Source organism: Pongo pygmaeus, chromosome 5 (assembly GCF_028885625.2).
Source record: "Pongo pygmaeus isolate AG05252 chromosome 5, NHGRI_mPonPyg2-v2.0_pri, whole genome shotgun sequence".
NCBI classification, from domain to species: domain Eukaryota; kingdom Metazoa; phylum Chordata; class Mammalia; order Primates; family Hominidae; genus Pongo; species Pongo pygmaeus.
In genome coordinates this window covers 147,124,195-147,140,846 of record NC_072378.2, presented here as the reverse complement: position 1 = coordinate 147,140,846, position 16,652 = coordinate 147,124,195, and the positions used below count along the sequence as shown (strand labels likewise).

At 34.4% G+C, this 16,652-nt stretch overlaps 1 protein-coding gene across 2 annotated transcripts in view; it reads right to left on the bottom strand.

Annotated features, from left to right (window-relative positions):
- Positions 1-16,652, bottom strand: part of ADGB (androglobin) — a 210,738-nt gene that overhangs the window by 102,071 nt on the left and 92,015 nt on the right. For both annotated transcript variants that reach the window (XM_063667095.1, XM_054493505.2), the window contains exons 11-13: positions 16,181-16,355; positions 14,627-14,717; positions 5,908-6,037 (exon numbers count right to left, since the gene is read on the bottom strand). In XM_063667095.1, the coding sequence (XP_063523165.1) occupies positions 5,908-6,037; positions 14,627-14,717; positions 16,181-16,355 (396 nt within the window). The remainder of the gene's footprint in view (positions 1-5,907; positions 6,038-14,626; positions 14,718-16,180; positions 16,356-16,652) is intronic.

Genomic DNA, 16,652 nt, shown 5'->3' with positions numbered 1-16,652 from the left:
ACCTAATGTTACACCTCAGGGAACTAGAAAAAAAGAAAGCAAACTAAACCCAAAATTAGTAGAAGAAAGGAAATAATAAAGCTCAGAACAGAAATAAACAAGAAAAGTAAAAAACAAAACAAAACAAAACAAAACACTAAGCTGATTTTTGAAAAGATAAACAAAACTCACAAACCTTTTGCTAGACTAATTAAGAAAAAGGAGAAAAGACTCAAACAAAATCAGAAATAAAAAAGGAAGCATTACAAATGATACTGCAGAAATACAAAGAATCCTAAGAATCTACCATGTATAATTATATGAAAACCAATTGGATAACCTAGAAGAAACAAATTTCTAGACATATACAAATTACCAAGACTGAATAATGAAAAATATAAAATCTGAACAGAACACTATGAGCAAGGGGATTACATTAGTAATAAAAACTGTGGCTTATGTCTGTAATCCCAGCACTTTGGGAGGCTGAGGCAGGTGGATGATGAGTTCAGGAGATCAAAACCATCCTGGCCAACATGGTGAAATCCCGTCTCTACTAAAAATACAAAAGTTAGCTGGGTTTGGTGGCATGCACTTGTAGCCCCAACTACTCGAGAGGCTGAGGCAGGAGAATCACTTGAACTCGGGAGACAGAGGTTGCAGTGACCCGAGATTGCGCCACTGCACTCCAGCCTGGCCACAGAGCAAGACTCCATCTCAAAAAAGAAAAAAAAAAAGAAAAAGAAAAGAAAAAAAACCAAAAAACTGTCCCATGTTGGCCAGGTGCAATGCTTATGCCTGTAATTACAGAACTCTGGGAGGCCAAGGCAAGAGGATTGAAGCCAAGAGTTTGAGACTAGCCTAGGCAACATAGCAAGACCCCATTTGTAATTTTTTTTTTAATTAACCAAGTGTGGTGGTGCATGCCTGTAGTAACAGCTGCTTGGGAGGGTAAGGCAGGACGATTGCTTGAGCCCAGGAGTTCAAGGCTGCAGTTAAGTTATGATCATGCCACTGCACTCCAGCCTTGGCAACGGGGAAAGACCCTATATCTTAAAATAAAAAGTCTCCTATTAAAGAAAAGTCCAGGACCTTATGGCTTCACTGCTGAATTCTACCATATATTTAAAGAATAATTAATACCATCCTTCTAAAACTCTTCCAAAAAAATCTGACAAAGAGAGAATACTTTCAAACTAATTATACAGGGCAAGCATTATCTTGATACCAAAGCCAGACAAGGACACTATAAGAAAATAAACCTTAGGTCAATATCCCTGATGAACATATATGCAAAAATCCTTAACAAAATACCAGTAAACATAATTCAACAGCACATTAAAAAGATCATTTACCATGATTAAGTGGGAGTTTTCCCAGAGATGCAAGGATGGTTTGACATATGCAAATCTACAAGTATGATATACCACATTAAAAGAATAAAAGACAAAAACCATGCAATCATGTGAATAGATGTAAAAACAGCATTTCACAAAATTCAACATCCTTTTATGATAAAAAACCTCTCAACTGACAACTAATATAAAGAAAGTACTTCAACACAATAAAGGCCATATATGACAAACTCATAGCTAACATAGTCAACAGTGAAAAGTTGAAAGCTTTACTTCTAAGATCAGGAGTAAGATAAGGAAAATAACCACTTCTATTCAACATATCACCTAAAGTCCTAGCTAGAGCAATTAGGCAAAATAAAGAAAAGGCACTCAAATTGGAAAGAAAGAAGCTAAATTTTTTCTCTTTTCAGATAATACAATCATATATAGAACCCCTTAAAACCCCATTAAAAATACTATTAGATCTAATATATAAACTCAATAAAGTTTCAGGATACAGAATCAACATACAAAAAACAAAAATAGAAATCAGTAAAATAATTCCATTTACAATAGCTACCAAAACATATTTAGGAATAAATTGAACTAAGGAGGTACCTATATTCTGAATACTATAAAATAAAACATTGATGAAATAAAATAAGATTCAAATAAATGGAAAGATGTCCCATGTTCATGAATTGAAAGAGTTCATATTGTTAAAATGGCTGTACTAGCCAAAGCAATGTACAGATCCAATGTAATGTATCAACATTCTGATGAGATTTTTCACAGATATATTAAAAACATCCTAAAATCCATGTGAAACCACAAAAGACCCTAAATAGCTAAAGCAAAAGAACAAAGCAGGAGGCATCACACTACCTGACTTCAAAATACACTACAAAGCTATAGTAACCCAAACAGCATGTACCACCATAAAAATAGACCAATGGAACAGAGTAGAGAGTCAAAAATAAATTCAAGCTATTATGGTCGAAAAAGATTGACAAGGACACACAATGGAAGAAAAGAGAGTCTCTTCAGTAAATGATTTTGGGATATCCATTTACAAAAGAGGAAAGTCACCTCATACCATATACAAAAATTAACTCAAAATGCATTAAGAACTTAACTGTAAGACCTGAATGTATGCTGAATGTATGAAACTATTAGAAGAAAACATAAGGGATAAGCTCCAAGAACTTGGCCTGGGCAACAAGTTTTAAGAAATAATCCCTAAAGCACAGGCAACAATCACAAACAGACAGAAGGAATTACATCAAACTAATTTTTTTTTTTTTTTTTTCGCACAGCAAAGGAACAATTATAAGGAGACAATCTATAGAATGGGAGAAAATATTTGTAAATCATACATCTGATAAGAGATTAATATTCAAAACATATAAGGAACTCAAACAACTCATCAGCAAGGAAACAACCCAATTGAAAAATGAGCGAAGAATCTGAATAGGCATTTCTCAGAAGACATACAAATGGCCAACGTACGTGTTTTAAAAAATGCTCAACATCACTAATCATCAGAGGAACATAAATTAAGACCACAATGAGATATCACTTCACACCTGTTAAAATGGCTGTTATCGAGAAGACAAAAGATAAGTGTTAGTAAGAATGTGGAATGTGGAAATAAGGGAAACCTTGTACATTGCTGATGAGAAGGCAGAATGGTGCAGCCACTGTAGAAAACAGTATGGAGGTTGGAAAAAAAAAAAAAAAAACTAAAAATAGGGCAATCATGTGATCCAGCAATCCTACTGAGTGTGTATCCAAAGGAAATGAAATCAGTGTGTCAAAGAACAAAGAGATACCTGCCTTCCCATCTTCATTATAGCATTATTCACAAAGCCAAAATATGAAATCAAACTAATTGTCCATCCACAGATGAATGAATAAAGAAAATATGGTATATATACAAAATAGAATACTATTCAGCCTTTAAAAAGAAGGAAACTTTATCATTTGCAATAACTAGGATAAACCTGGAGGATGTTATGTGAAATTAAATAAGCCACACACAGAAAAATAGATACCACATAATCTCACTTACACGTGGAATCTAACACTCTTGAACTCATAGAAGTGGAGCGTAGAATGGTAGTTACCAGGGGCTAGGTGTGGGTGATTGGGAAAATACTGGTCAAAGGATACAAAGTTTCAGTTAGTAGAGATAAATTCAAGAGATCTGATTTGCAACACGGGGCCTATAGTTAATGTATTCTTGAAAATTGGTAAGACCGAAGATTTTAGTGTTCTCACAACAAAAAATGAAAGGAACGTGAAGTAATACATGTATTAATTAGCTCAATTTAGTTATTCAGCTATATATATATTTCAAAACATCATGTTTTACACTATAAATATATACTTTTTTATCGATTAAAAATAAATTTTAAAAAGACAAATAAGAGTGAAAAGATAAACTTAGAACATATGAAATACATATCTAACAAAGAATAAGTCTCCATATTTCACAAAGAATATCTATGAATTGGTAAAATAGTAAAATACAACCCAAATGGAAATTAGGCATAAGACATAAGCAGGCATTGCACAGCAGCACAAACAGAAATGGCAGTAAATGTATACAAAGCTGTTCAGTCACAATAACAATCAGTTCAATGGAAAAGCAAAATGAACTACTTTTTCTTACCAATCTGATTGGCAAAATTTTTAAAAAACCTCTACACACTCCATGTGGCTATAAGGAAATATTTATACAACCTGGGTGTAATCTTATCGTGTATATTTAGCAATAATTATTTTAACATTCCAATAGAATTGTATTTGTTGGCCAAACAATCCAACTACATGTACAAATTCATTCATAGCAGTATTATTTATAATAGCAAAATATTAAAATCAACCCAAGATTCCATCTATAGAGATTGATAGAAATAAACTACAGTTCATTTACATAATAAAAAATTATGAAGCTTTAAGAATGAAGATACTCTTTAGGTGTAGATTGGAATTATCTCCAGCATGTATTAAGTACTTTTAAGATTATTTAATTTTGAGTAGAAAAAAAGGAAGTTGTGAAATATTGTGTGTGTGTTTCTTTGCATTTACATTAAAAAATCCTGAAAGTTTCCTACAGAGGCCAGAATGGTGAAAATGGGATAGAGAGGTACATAAATGGAGGCAAGATTTATTTACATTTGTTTTACATTGGAAAGCTCAGCATCCTACTGCTCAAGCTCATTGCCAAGGTCTGATTTTTCAAATTCCAAAAATAGCAACCTCAGGCATATATGGGTTAATGTCAATACATTATGCATTTATAATAAAAAATAAAATACCATTTTATACCCACCACATTAGCAAACATCATATGTATCAAATGCTGTCATAAAGAAAACTCAGTGTTCACAGATGTGGGTATTACCACACCCATTCGGAAAATGGTTTGGCATTTTATTGTAAGGTCAAGCAGGTGAATGAGTGCCCTATTAACTAGACTCCTAGATTCATATCCTAGAACAGGGTTTCCTAATATGATATCCAATGAAGCTCATAGTTAAATTTCACGAATCCTTTAACGTGGATGGTTAGAAAGACATTACATGTTTGACACTCAGCATTTTTTTTTCAATTACAAATTTGCCAATACAGGCAAGTAGTCACAATGTTGAGAGCAATAACTGACCCTATCCACAAAATGTCACAATATTTTATATTATATTATAGTTGTTGCAAATATCTTACAAGAATATGTAAGCTGATTACTACTTAGAAATTACAGCAGGTATTAGACCTACCGCTGTATTTCATGTGGTCATATCTCCCCATTTACAGATACTCCTGTGACCTATATAGCTAGGTAACTATAGCAACTATGCTTAGTAGTCATTCAACCACCAAATAGTGAAGTTGTATGTTCTCTCACAGTGCTAATTATGTTCCTTATCAATAATTCTCAGTTAATAAATATGGAGAAAAAGATGAGTTGTTTTCAACATGTTAGAGCTTTAAAAAATTGTTAAGGGGAGCCATAGCACATAAAGGGTTATGAACCCTGAAACTAAAGAAACTCTTGTACCTGTTTCAAGGGACATTTGAGAAAAATCATGGTACCATTGCTTACAATAGTAAGAAACAAAAAGCAAGAATAGTAAGAATATTTCTTACAATAGTAAGAAACAAAAAGCAACTAATATAGCCACTAATACTGTGATAGATTAAAAACCATTTGTAGCATAATTTTATACAATAAATACCATTGGTTAGTGAAATGAACGGGACACGAAACAAAAGAGAGGAATCTCACAAACAAGATGTTACGTTATAATTGCCAGAATGAGAAAAGTCTGAAGTTGTTTAATACCAAAATCCGAGTGGCAGACAGAAAATACAACCAAGAAGAAACACACAGGGGACTTCTATAGCAGATGACTATTTCATTTTCTAACTTAGGTGATAGATACATAAGATATTTATTTTAACACTATTCTTTATACTGTTCAGATCCATGTTATACATTTTTTTGTATGTATAGTATGTTTCACAATGTAAGGAAAAAATCTTATATCATTAAGAGTTGGGCCAACAGTAAGAGTCACATAGTCACCTGAGATGTAGCTTTTGTTATTTGACTCAAGTCTGTCTGGCTATGTGTTGCAGTTTCATCAGTTTCACTGACGGAAGGTAAATCAGATACTGGAGGTATTCCTTTCTTAATTAAGGAGGGCACAAAATGCCTAAAAGGAAAACAAAACCCCAAACTTCTGTTATTTTGATCTTCTGTTTAAAGTTACAATAGAAAGTTCTGATTGTGTTCTGTTTGTCATTCTCATTCTTTTACTACCAGTAGTGTTTTTTACCTCATGTTAAAACATTGAATGTCTTTTTATGCTACTAAAAATATTGTATATTAGTCAACAAATTGATGTAAAAATTCTAGAACACTGTTTTAAAGCTTTGGTGGTCATCTTTGGATTTTGATGGTCAAAACAGAAATTTGATATGTGGAATTGATTTAATTAAGTATCACAGTGAGGTATCAGTGAAACAGAACTAGGAGTCAGAAATTTAATTATGAGTCTTGAGCACTTAAGTTTATAACTGTGACATTCATACCAGCTACCCAAGCATATAGTCTTCCTCTCAAGTAATTGGCTGAGATGACTTCAAATTGTCCTTGCCATCGCTAGAATTTTATAGGTACGTAAAGACATTTTTGTAGTATATGTATTTTTTAAGTAAGTGTGTTTCAAAGATAAATTCCATGTCTATAGACTTCATCAACTTGGATATTTTTTCCAGTTAGTGTTATGTAAAAATTCACTTGTAACTAAACTTCTCTGATTTACACAAAACCGCCACTAGAGGGTAGCACAAACTTGGTTGTGAGTCTCCAATTCTACCAGACATGGCCAGGAGCCAAGAATGGGAAAACTTGGAGTGTTGCTACAAAGACAGTGTTCCTAAGATAGAAAGTTGTGATAGCAGTCACTTTCAAAGGCTCACTAAAAAACAGGTTTGCTCTTATGTTGACCTGCGACAGCAAAGCAGGACAAGGGGCATGTCTATCACGTAGGATGAAATGTCATTCACATATCTCTGATTTGGCTCTGTCAGAGATGAATATGTAAATGAACTAATAACAGATTCAAGCAGTGAATAGATTAGTCGAATCCAATCAGGTGATGAAGCCGCCTGTATCTGAGTATTACAATTTCATGTACTTTAATCAAGTAATACAGCTGAAAGAAGATAAAAAGTAAGTAACTCAGGGAATTTAGGTTATGAAACTAACCCATTTGGGGTCCCTATTAGCATAGAGATTCTAAAAGGCTGGCTATGACTATTCAAATTGTAAGAAAATTTGTCCTTGAGGTCTGCAGTTCTATTTCTTGCAACCCACAAAATCTCTGATATGCAAACTCAACTAGCTGAGAGATAAAAATTATTTTGAATAGCAAAATCATCATCTTAGAGAGTGTGGTGGTTAATTTTAGGTGCCATCTTGGCTGGCTTGAGGGCTGCCTAGGTGACTAGTAAAACATTATTTCTAGGTGTGTCTGTGAGAGTGCTTCCAGAGGAGATTGGCGTGTGAGTCGGTGGATTGAGAGAAGATCCACCCTCAATGTAGATGGGTGTCATCAAATTACCTGGAGGCCTGGGCAGAAGAAAATGACAGAGGAAAGGTGAATTCACTTTCTCTCCTGGAGCTGGGATGCCCTTCTTCTCCCGCCCTTAGACATCAAAAGTCCAGGGCTTCTGCCCTTCGGACTCTGGGACTTGCACCAACAACTCCCTGGATTCTCGTACCTTTGTCTTCAGGCTGAGAGTTACACCATCAGCTTCCTGGGTTCTGAGGCCTTTAGATTTGGACTGAACCACGTGCTACTGACCTCCCTTGTTCCCCAGCTTGCAGACAGCCTATCTTGAGTCTTCTCAGCTTCCATAACCAATGAGCCAATTCCTTTAATGAACCTCCTGTCATATATCTATATTTGTATATTTATCTATATCTATGTCGATGTCTATATTCCGCATTCATTCAGTCTCTCTGGAGAACCCTGACTAAAACAGTGGGTAGCTTAAGCATAATATTAATCAGAAATCATGAAGCATTAACATTTTTATGTTAAGTTTAGAAAAATTCTGTGTGTGACTAAATGTCTGTGTTCCTCCAAAATTCGGACGTTGAAACCTGATCACCAATGTGATGGTATTTGGAGGTGGAGCCTTTGATTAGGTCACGAGGGTACAGCCCTCATGAATGGCGTTAGAATCCTTACAAAAGAGACCACAGTGAGATCTTTTGCCCTTTCCACCCTTTGAGGCTATAGAGGAAAAGGAAGCCATCTATGAAAGTGAGCCCACAGCAGACTAAATCTGCCAGTGCCTTGATCTTGGACTTCCACTCTTCAGAACTGTGAGAAATAAATTTCCATTGTTTATAAGCCACCCAGTCTATGGTATTTTTGTTATAGCAGCCCAAACAGATTAAGATACTATGTGTGAGTTTTTATAATATATGAAATAATTTAGCTTGTTATATAATCTACAAATTAGGCCTTTAAATATATAGCTTAATATTTAATTTTAGCTATATGCTTAAGTTAAAAGGCATTGGAAAATTTTGGTTTGTAAACACAAATAGTATGTATAGGAAAAATTAAATGTCTACAAATACATGATTTTGATTATTTGACTTTTTGTAATGATTTAAATACTTGTGAAGACTTTTTTTGCTATCATTTTTGGCTTTTAAAATGCTTGAAGAGAAAACAAACTAGTAAAGTTGTAAATGCAATGTAAAATATTTAAATAAATTTAGCTAATTTATTTTAAGTGTTTATAGAGATTACTACATTGATTTATTAGAAATTATAACACAAATTTTATGCTGGGCATGGTGGAACTTGCCTGTAGTCCCAACCACTCGGGAGACTGAGGCAAGAGGCACCACTTGAACTCAGAAGTTTGAGACCAGCTGAGTAACAGAGCAAGACCCCATCTCAAAAAACAAAACAAAACAAAAACCCAAAAGTTTGAGAAAAAAACTAGATTTATTAATTTGCAACAATAACAAGATTTTAAAATGAAAATAGAAGGAAATATTTTTTTCTGGTTATAAAGCTGTCCCACATGGCTTGACATTGCCAACTGCCAATATTTGTCTAGTAGTGCTGTGCAGTGCTCCCTCCCTACCCACTTTTCAATGTTCAGTTGTCGATACATAGAACTGACAAAGCCTTAAAGGTAAAATATTTGAAGAATATCTTTAGTATTATACACTTAAATAGAATAAATAAAAGTGTAAATTAACTGCCTGTGATGTAGAGTACCTAAAAGTAGGAAAGCACAATGAACACAGTACAGATCTAAATTTTGACTGCTTTTCTCTTATCAGTTTATATTCCTATCATAGATTATAATCTATCCAAGAGAAGGCTAAAACCATATTTAATGGCCATTATATGTGTGACCGATGGCACAGACCATTGAATAATTTTAATAAAGTTTTATTGAAGCTTAAAATAGCTGTTTAAATGTTCTTAAACAATGAATGTACACTTGCTGAAATATCACAAAGTAAACATGGTCATATCACCATTATTCAGATCAAGTGTTTTTCATATTACTAGCAATCCACAAACCCTGCCAGAGGCATGTCCCAATCATGGCCAACTCTCCTCACCACAGATAACCACATTGGTTACTTCCAACACCATATATTGCTTTTTAAAATATTTCTTTTCTTACTGTATATTAATAGGATAACTGAAAACTAACCATGTAATTTGTGTACCAGACTTCTTTGGTCTAAATTTTGTGAGTGTATGTGAGATTCATCCATATTGCTTTGTATAGCAGTCTTTATTTCACTTTTATTGCATTATATTATTGCATTATATTTGTCTTTGGTTTTACTATGATGTGTCTAGCTGCAGTTTTCTTTGTATTTATATTACTTAGTCTTTTTAGGACTTCCTGAATCTTGACTTAAACTTTTCCCTTTAGGGATTCTTTTGGCCATTAAGATTTGATTTTTTAATTATTTCCAAATCTCTTTATCTTCTACTTCTGAGAACCACTGGCAAGTACGTTGGTCATGTTCAACATGTCTCATAGGTCTTAACTGTACTTTTTTTCCCATTTTTTTGTCTCCATGCTTTAGTCTGGATATTACCTTCTAATCTATTTTCAACTTTGCTTATTCTCCTTTAGTCTGTATCTAATGTGTTCTTAAGCACATCTATTGAGTTCTGGGTCTTAGTCATTATAATCTTTGCTTCTAGAATTTCTATTTTATTTTTTAAACCACTTTACATACTTTCTTTTTTAAATTTTTACCACTCTATTGAAGGATAAATGAAGTACAATTAACTGCACAAATTCAAAGTGTAAATTTGCTAGTCTTTGATATATGTGTATAACCATGTATTAGCCACCTACTGCTGCATTAAAAATTACCTCAATTTTAATGGCAACCTTCATACCCTGCACTCATATCATCCAATACACCAGTTATTGCTATTTGTAAAGTTCATGGTCACTTCTGATTCAATAAAAACTTCAGACCCAACTTCACAGTCTTTCTTTCTATCCCTATAGTGATGTTCAAGATGTTCAAATATTAGTGAATTTGGGTTCCTCTTTCTCCTCCTTCCCCCTTTCTCTTCAATGTTCTTCATTGTCTTTGCTGTTGTATTTTGTTAGTCTTTTTTTTCCCTAAGAGTGATACACCCAGTTTTCCACATTTCTATGACAATCATTTACTCTTGTAATTTAATTAGCTGGTAATAACCAAAAATATTCATCAGTGCTAATGATTAAAGTAGGCAAGATGCTTTTTTGTTGTTCTAAAACAGTAGCCAAATCTGTAAAGCCAGACAGATTTTCCCATCAGCATAATTACTAGAAACAAGAAAAAAAATTAGAGTACTTCTAAATATGAAATACACCAAGCCTCTGTGGCTCTCTTCTGTCTCCAGGCAATATCCCAACTTCTTATCACCACCTTTAATCTCTCACCAGCTTGCACTCTTATATTGTCTACTCCTTTTAGGAACATAATTTGAGCAGCTGTGACATCTCACCAAAGCAGTAAAACAAACAATGTGAAAGAGAAAAGTGAGGGCATTTTTCAATAGTATCTTTGTTTTACATATAATATTTTCATATCACTTTATTTTTACAGTCAGAGTTTTCATTGATTAATTAATAAATTTTTCCTCACAAAAACAGTGCCCTTGCTAGTTCATCCTCTGTGTCCCCTCAATACTTTATTCAAATATCCTTGGGATAAGGGGGCTCATTTAATTTATTTTTTTAAGTTTTATGATGCTAAAGAACATTTGAAGTAGGCCTTATTTCAACCAATTCAAAATTTATCTTAAAATAAGTATTTCTGGCTGGGCACTGTGGCTCACACCTGTAATCCCAGCACTTTGGGAGGCCAAGGCGGGTGGATCACCTGAGGTCAGGAGATAGAGACCAGCCTGGCCAACATGGTGAAACCCCATCTCTACAAAAAATACAAAAATTAGCTGGGTGTGGTGGCACACACCTGCAATCCCAGCCACTTGGGAGGCTGATGCAGAAGAATCACTTGAACCCAGGAGGCAGAGGTTGCAGTGAGCCAAGATTGCTCCACTGCACTCTAGCCTGGGCAGCAGAGCAGACTCCATCTTGGGGAAAAAAAAAAAAGTATTTCTTACTATAAAAGGGAACTTAAGAAATATTGCTTTTGTATAATCACTGCAATGACACAAACTTTAATATATTTGTCATCAAAGTATACATTTTTATTTATTAAATAAAATTGATTTAAAAGGTTGAAATGCTTTAACTATCATATTAGGACAATTACATTCAACTGGTCTTCTCAATAGGGCAAAGAAAATGCCACTTAGTTATGTTGCATTATATAAATGAATGAGCTTTTCATTTTAATCTATGAATATTAATATACGTTAAAATAATAAAAACTAAAAATAATATAATAATACTGTTATAGTAAAATGCTACAATTATGGACAGGTCACTTGTTCATTCCCTTTAATATTTAGAAGAAACTTATGCAATGATGAAAATGTTCACTTAGAACATTTGACTACTGAGAACTTAAAATGTTGCCAATGCAACTAAGGAAATTAATTTTTAATTTTATATAATATTAATTAACTTAAAAAATTTTACATAGCCCCATGTGCCTAGTGCCTACCATACAGGAAAGAACATAATTTTAAATACTGAATACCTTAGGTGCTTCAAAATATTTTCAATTCAATTAATATTTACTTAATACCTATGATTTCCAAGTTACTATGTTAAATATCCAATTGTTACAATGTAGATACAAAGCCCATATGCTAACCGTTAATGTCTTTATTATAAGTATATACAAGTCAACGTTAACTAATTCTAAAAATTTGGTGATGTTACTCATTACACCCAGAAAATTAGAGACAAATTTGGAGAAGGGAAGGCTATTGGAAGCAGACAATATTAAGAACTGATAAAGACATCATTAGTACTATGAAAGCAAAATTAAAACTACAACTGAGCCAATCACTGAAACAAAGCCCCAGAAAAGCCAGTAGTCTCAGGTCATTGAATGTTAGGGTCATTGTTCCTCAAAGTCCTTGAGGTCCCTCTGTTAGAAGACAGTATAGTAATAATGCTAAGTATGATTCATCGAGGAAGCAAGGAAGCCTTTGAGTATGCTCTACTTAAGAAGGAAAGACATTATTTAATATATTAATAATGTGTGTATTACAAGTGGTTAATATAGCCCAAATTTTGACTAAATTAATGACACTGTTGATAACATTGCATTGCATTTCTATTATATTGCAGTATCAGTTAGGACTGTTTGTGTCCAAGAGACAGAAGGCTAATTCATAGTAGCTTTAATAAGAATAGAAATTCCACTGGCTTTTGTAACTGAAATGTCCAGTGGGACTGGAAAATAACTTACACAGTATTTTTTTACACATCTAGAAACCTAATAATAAGAGAATGGAGTGGTGCATGTATAGTTGTTGTCAAATATTTGAAGATTTTTCATGTAGATAGGGAGTAAAAAAAGCTGCAATGTATTATTTTAGGAGCTTTATATATTATTCCTTTCAGGGGAAGAACTGGATTAATTTACAAAACACATCGACAGAACACACTACTTGCTAGATGAAGGAGAAGGAAGGTGCTATGGTCTGAAAGTGTGTATACACTTCCGCCATCAAATTTATATGTTGAGATCCTAAACCCTGAAATAACGGTATTAAGAGGTGAGGCCTTTGGAAGGTGACTCAACCTGCATGCATGGCATTAGTGTCCTTGTAAAAGGCACCCCAGAGAGCTCATTCACCCCTTCCACTAGGTGAGTACACAGTGAGAAGATGCTATGCATGAGGAAGCAGACCCTTGCCAGAAATTGATTCTGCTGGCATGCAATTCTTGGACTTCCCAGCCTCTAGGAGTATGAGAGATAAATTTTTTGTTGTTTACAAGCCACAAGTCTACGGTATTTTGTTACAGCAGCCCAAACAGGCTAAGACAAAACATGGATGCTAACAAGTGGGATTGCTGCTATAGTAACTACCTAAAAGTGTGGAAGCAGCTTTGGAACTGGGTAATAAAGGCTGGAAGAGTTTGGAGGTACATGCTAAAGAAAGCCTACATTGCCATGAACAGACCTTTAAAGATGATTCTGGAAAGGGCCCAAAAAGGAAAGAGGAGAGCTATAGAGAAAGCCTCAATCTTCTTAGAAAATACATACATGTCTGTGAACTGAATTCTGGTAGAAATATGGATAGTAAAGGCCATTTTGATGAGGTCTCAAATGGAAACGAGGAACATGTTATTGGGCCAAGGAGGAAAAGCCACCCTTGTTAGGCAAAGACTTTGGCTGAATTTTCTGTGTTCCAGTGTTTTGCGGAAGGTAGAACTGGTGAGCGGTGAAATTAAATATTGGATTGAGGAAATTTCTAAGCAAAGTGTTGAAAGTGCGGTGTGGCTTCTCTTGACTCCTTATAGTAAAATGCTAGAAAAAAGAAATAGATTTCGAAAATTCTCAGCCTAGCCATATTGGGAAAAATGAGAAAGCCTATTTGAAAGAGAACAAGGAAGATGTGGAAACCACTTCCACACTTTCAGATATTTGTTACAGCCGCACCCTACTTCTCTGTACCAAAGTCCGTATTTGTTTGCTCGGGCTGCCATAACAAAATACCACAGGCTAGGTGGCTTCCATAGGAGAAATCTATTTTCTAACATTTCTGGAGACTGGAAGTCTGAGACCAGTCAGGATGGGTGCCAGCAGGGTTTGTTTCTTATGAAGACTCTCCTTCCTGCCTGCCAACAGCTGCCTTCTCTGTGTGCTCACGTAGCCTTTCCACTGTGTGTGTGCCTGGAGAGACAGAAAGAGACAGAGAGAGAGAACTCTCTGGTGTCTCTCCCACTAATCTCTCAGATCAGCACCCCCGCCCTATCACTCATTTCACCTTAATTGTTTTCTCAGAGGCCTTACCTCCAAATGCAGCCACGCTGGCAAGTCAGAACTTTAACCTATGAATTTGGTGGGCATACAAACATTCAGCTTATAACACACACAAGAAATTAGTAAAAACTATTTGTTAATTAATGGATTAATGTAACTACAAGCTATAAAAGGTCAAGAAAATGTCCTTTTAAAGTTTTTACATCTATCTGGGCTTATTTTAAAATTACTATTCTTCAAAGTGCTCTCATTTGGTGTTATCTTTAACCAGACACATCACTAAATATTTACTAACAAGACACATTTATGAGGAAGAATGTTATATACTTACGTTTCTGTTGGAATTGTAAATGGAGTCATTCTATAATTCAAAAATGGACTTGAAATCTCAAGGAACTGTTCAGGCTTCTTTACTATTAACTCTAAAAAGTAGCAGTTAGACAGTACGATGTACATTTAAAAAAATCTTTCAGGATTGCATACAGAATTTAACATTGAATACAGTACTGGTTAGATTAGCTATTTACTCAGCAAATTTCAATAGCATGAAATAGGAATGTAAAACCACACATAAAGCTTTTATTGAAAGAGTTTATAGATCTTTCCAGTATTCAATTTCTTTTTTCTACTCTTCGATTTCTTTCCAGATTATGTGAAACAAGTCTCAAGGGAGAAAGTTAGCAATGTTTTATAGAATTATTACTTGGCATTTGCTGCTATTTCAAGTACAGGAATGAGTTTCTATAAAAGTCTTTTACTAAAAAAAATGTTCCCTTAGTTAACCTCTGTAACACAATTGCTTAGGATATAAGGAAGAAATGTGAACTAACATATGAATACGGCAGTGGAAGAATAAAAACTGTAGCAAAGTAATGATCACGAGGTAAAAAGAAAGCAGCAGGTCAGGAGAGGATTTGTGGATATTCCTAAAGGAGTCTGAGGCTGATCTAGAAGAAAGAAATTCTCAATGAATAAAGGACACAGCACGTGAATTACCATGGTGAACAATGAAATTAAACATTAGGGGTGATTATTAGGCAAACAAAAAAAAGAGACTAGGACATGGAATACATAAATTTTCTTTGACTGTTCTGTGCCAATTTTCTGTTAATTTTCAATTTAGAAAGACAATTATGTGAAGAGCCTCTAGGTAGGACACTGACATTACAGCATCTTACCAATTGTTATATTTTAACCCCAGTTTATAAAAGAGTGTTTACTTACATAGAATTACACAGCAATCAGTAGCAAAATCAGAAGTTGCCTACATGTTCACTATTCTTCCTTTCATTCAACTATCCCTTGATGCCCTGAATGAATAACTGTTTTAAGAAGCTCTGCGAATTTAACCAAAATATAACATTTTAAAATAAAGGATTTTGTTTTCCTTTCAAGTGTCACATGGATGCTGGTCTTTGGTTCAAGAAACAATAAAGGAGAAGATGGAAGGAAGGGAGGGAAGGAGAAAAGGAAGGAAGGAGAGATGGAGAGAGGGATGGAGGGAGGGAGGAAGGAAGGAGGGAAGGAAGGAAAGAAGGAAGGAAAAAACAAACAAACAAACAAACAAAAAACTGGGAAGTTTTTGTAACCCTAAAAGCAGACGCACTTTGCTACAAACCACTTTTCTATCACACTAATAATAACAATGCCATAACTCAAAGAATGACCTTGATATATGTGGTCAAGTCAGACACTAACCAAACTTCTTAGCTTCTGAGATGTGAAGAATTAATCCTTTAAAGACATAAAATTTGGGCATAAAATTAAACATAGGCTTTAGAAGCAATGTTGGGTGATTTACCTTGACATATATCTTTCACCACAAATGAAACTGTTAGACTTTCATACATTAATTAGAAGGACTTGAAGATGATGTGATACATACCTTGAGCTTCATCTGTTATAACAGTTTCCTTTTTTTGACGAATGAGTTTCCAGGGAGGTACAGGAGGTGGTTTTGGTGGTGCTACCAGAGGACAAGACCTACTTCTAGTCACCAGCACAGGATGGCTACAGATGTGGGAAAGCCCATATTCTCTAAGTTTCTCAGCAGAATATGCCTAAAAGATGGAAAGTAGATTGAAAAGCATTCTCCTCCATTTAAAACAATGTTTTTTCCAATATAAAAATACTATCGCCAACAGAGCAATATGGTGGTAGTAAGGAAAAAAATCACCCAATATCTCTACCTCTCTTAATATAAGCATTATTATCGTTTGTATTTCTTTACATCTTTTAAATTTTCTGGAGCCCTGTTTCTTTATTTACAAAATGAGAGATTGGAACTAGAATACACTTTTCAATTCTAAAAGCTTAAGGATGAATGAGATTGCATAAAATCTTAGCACACCAGTTAG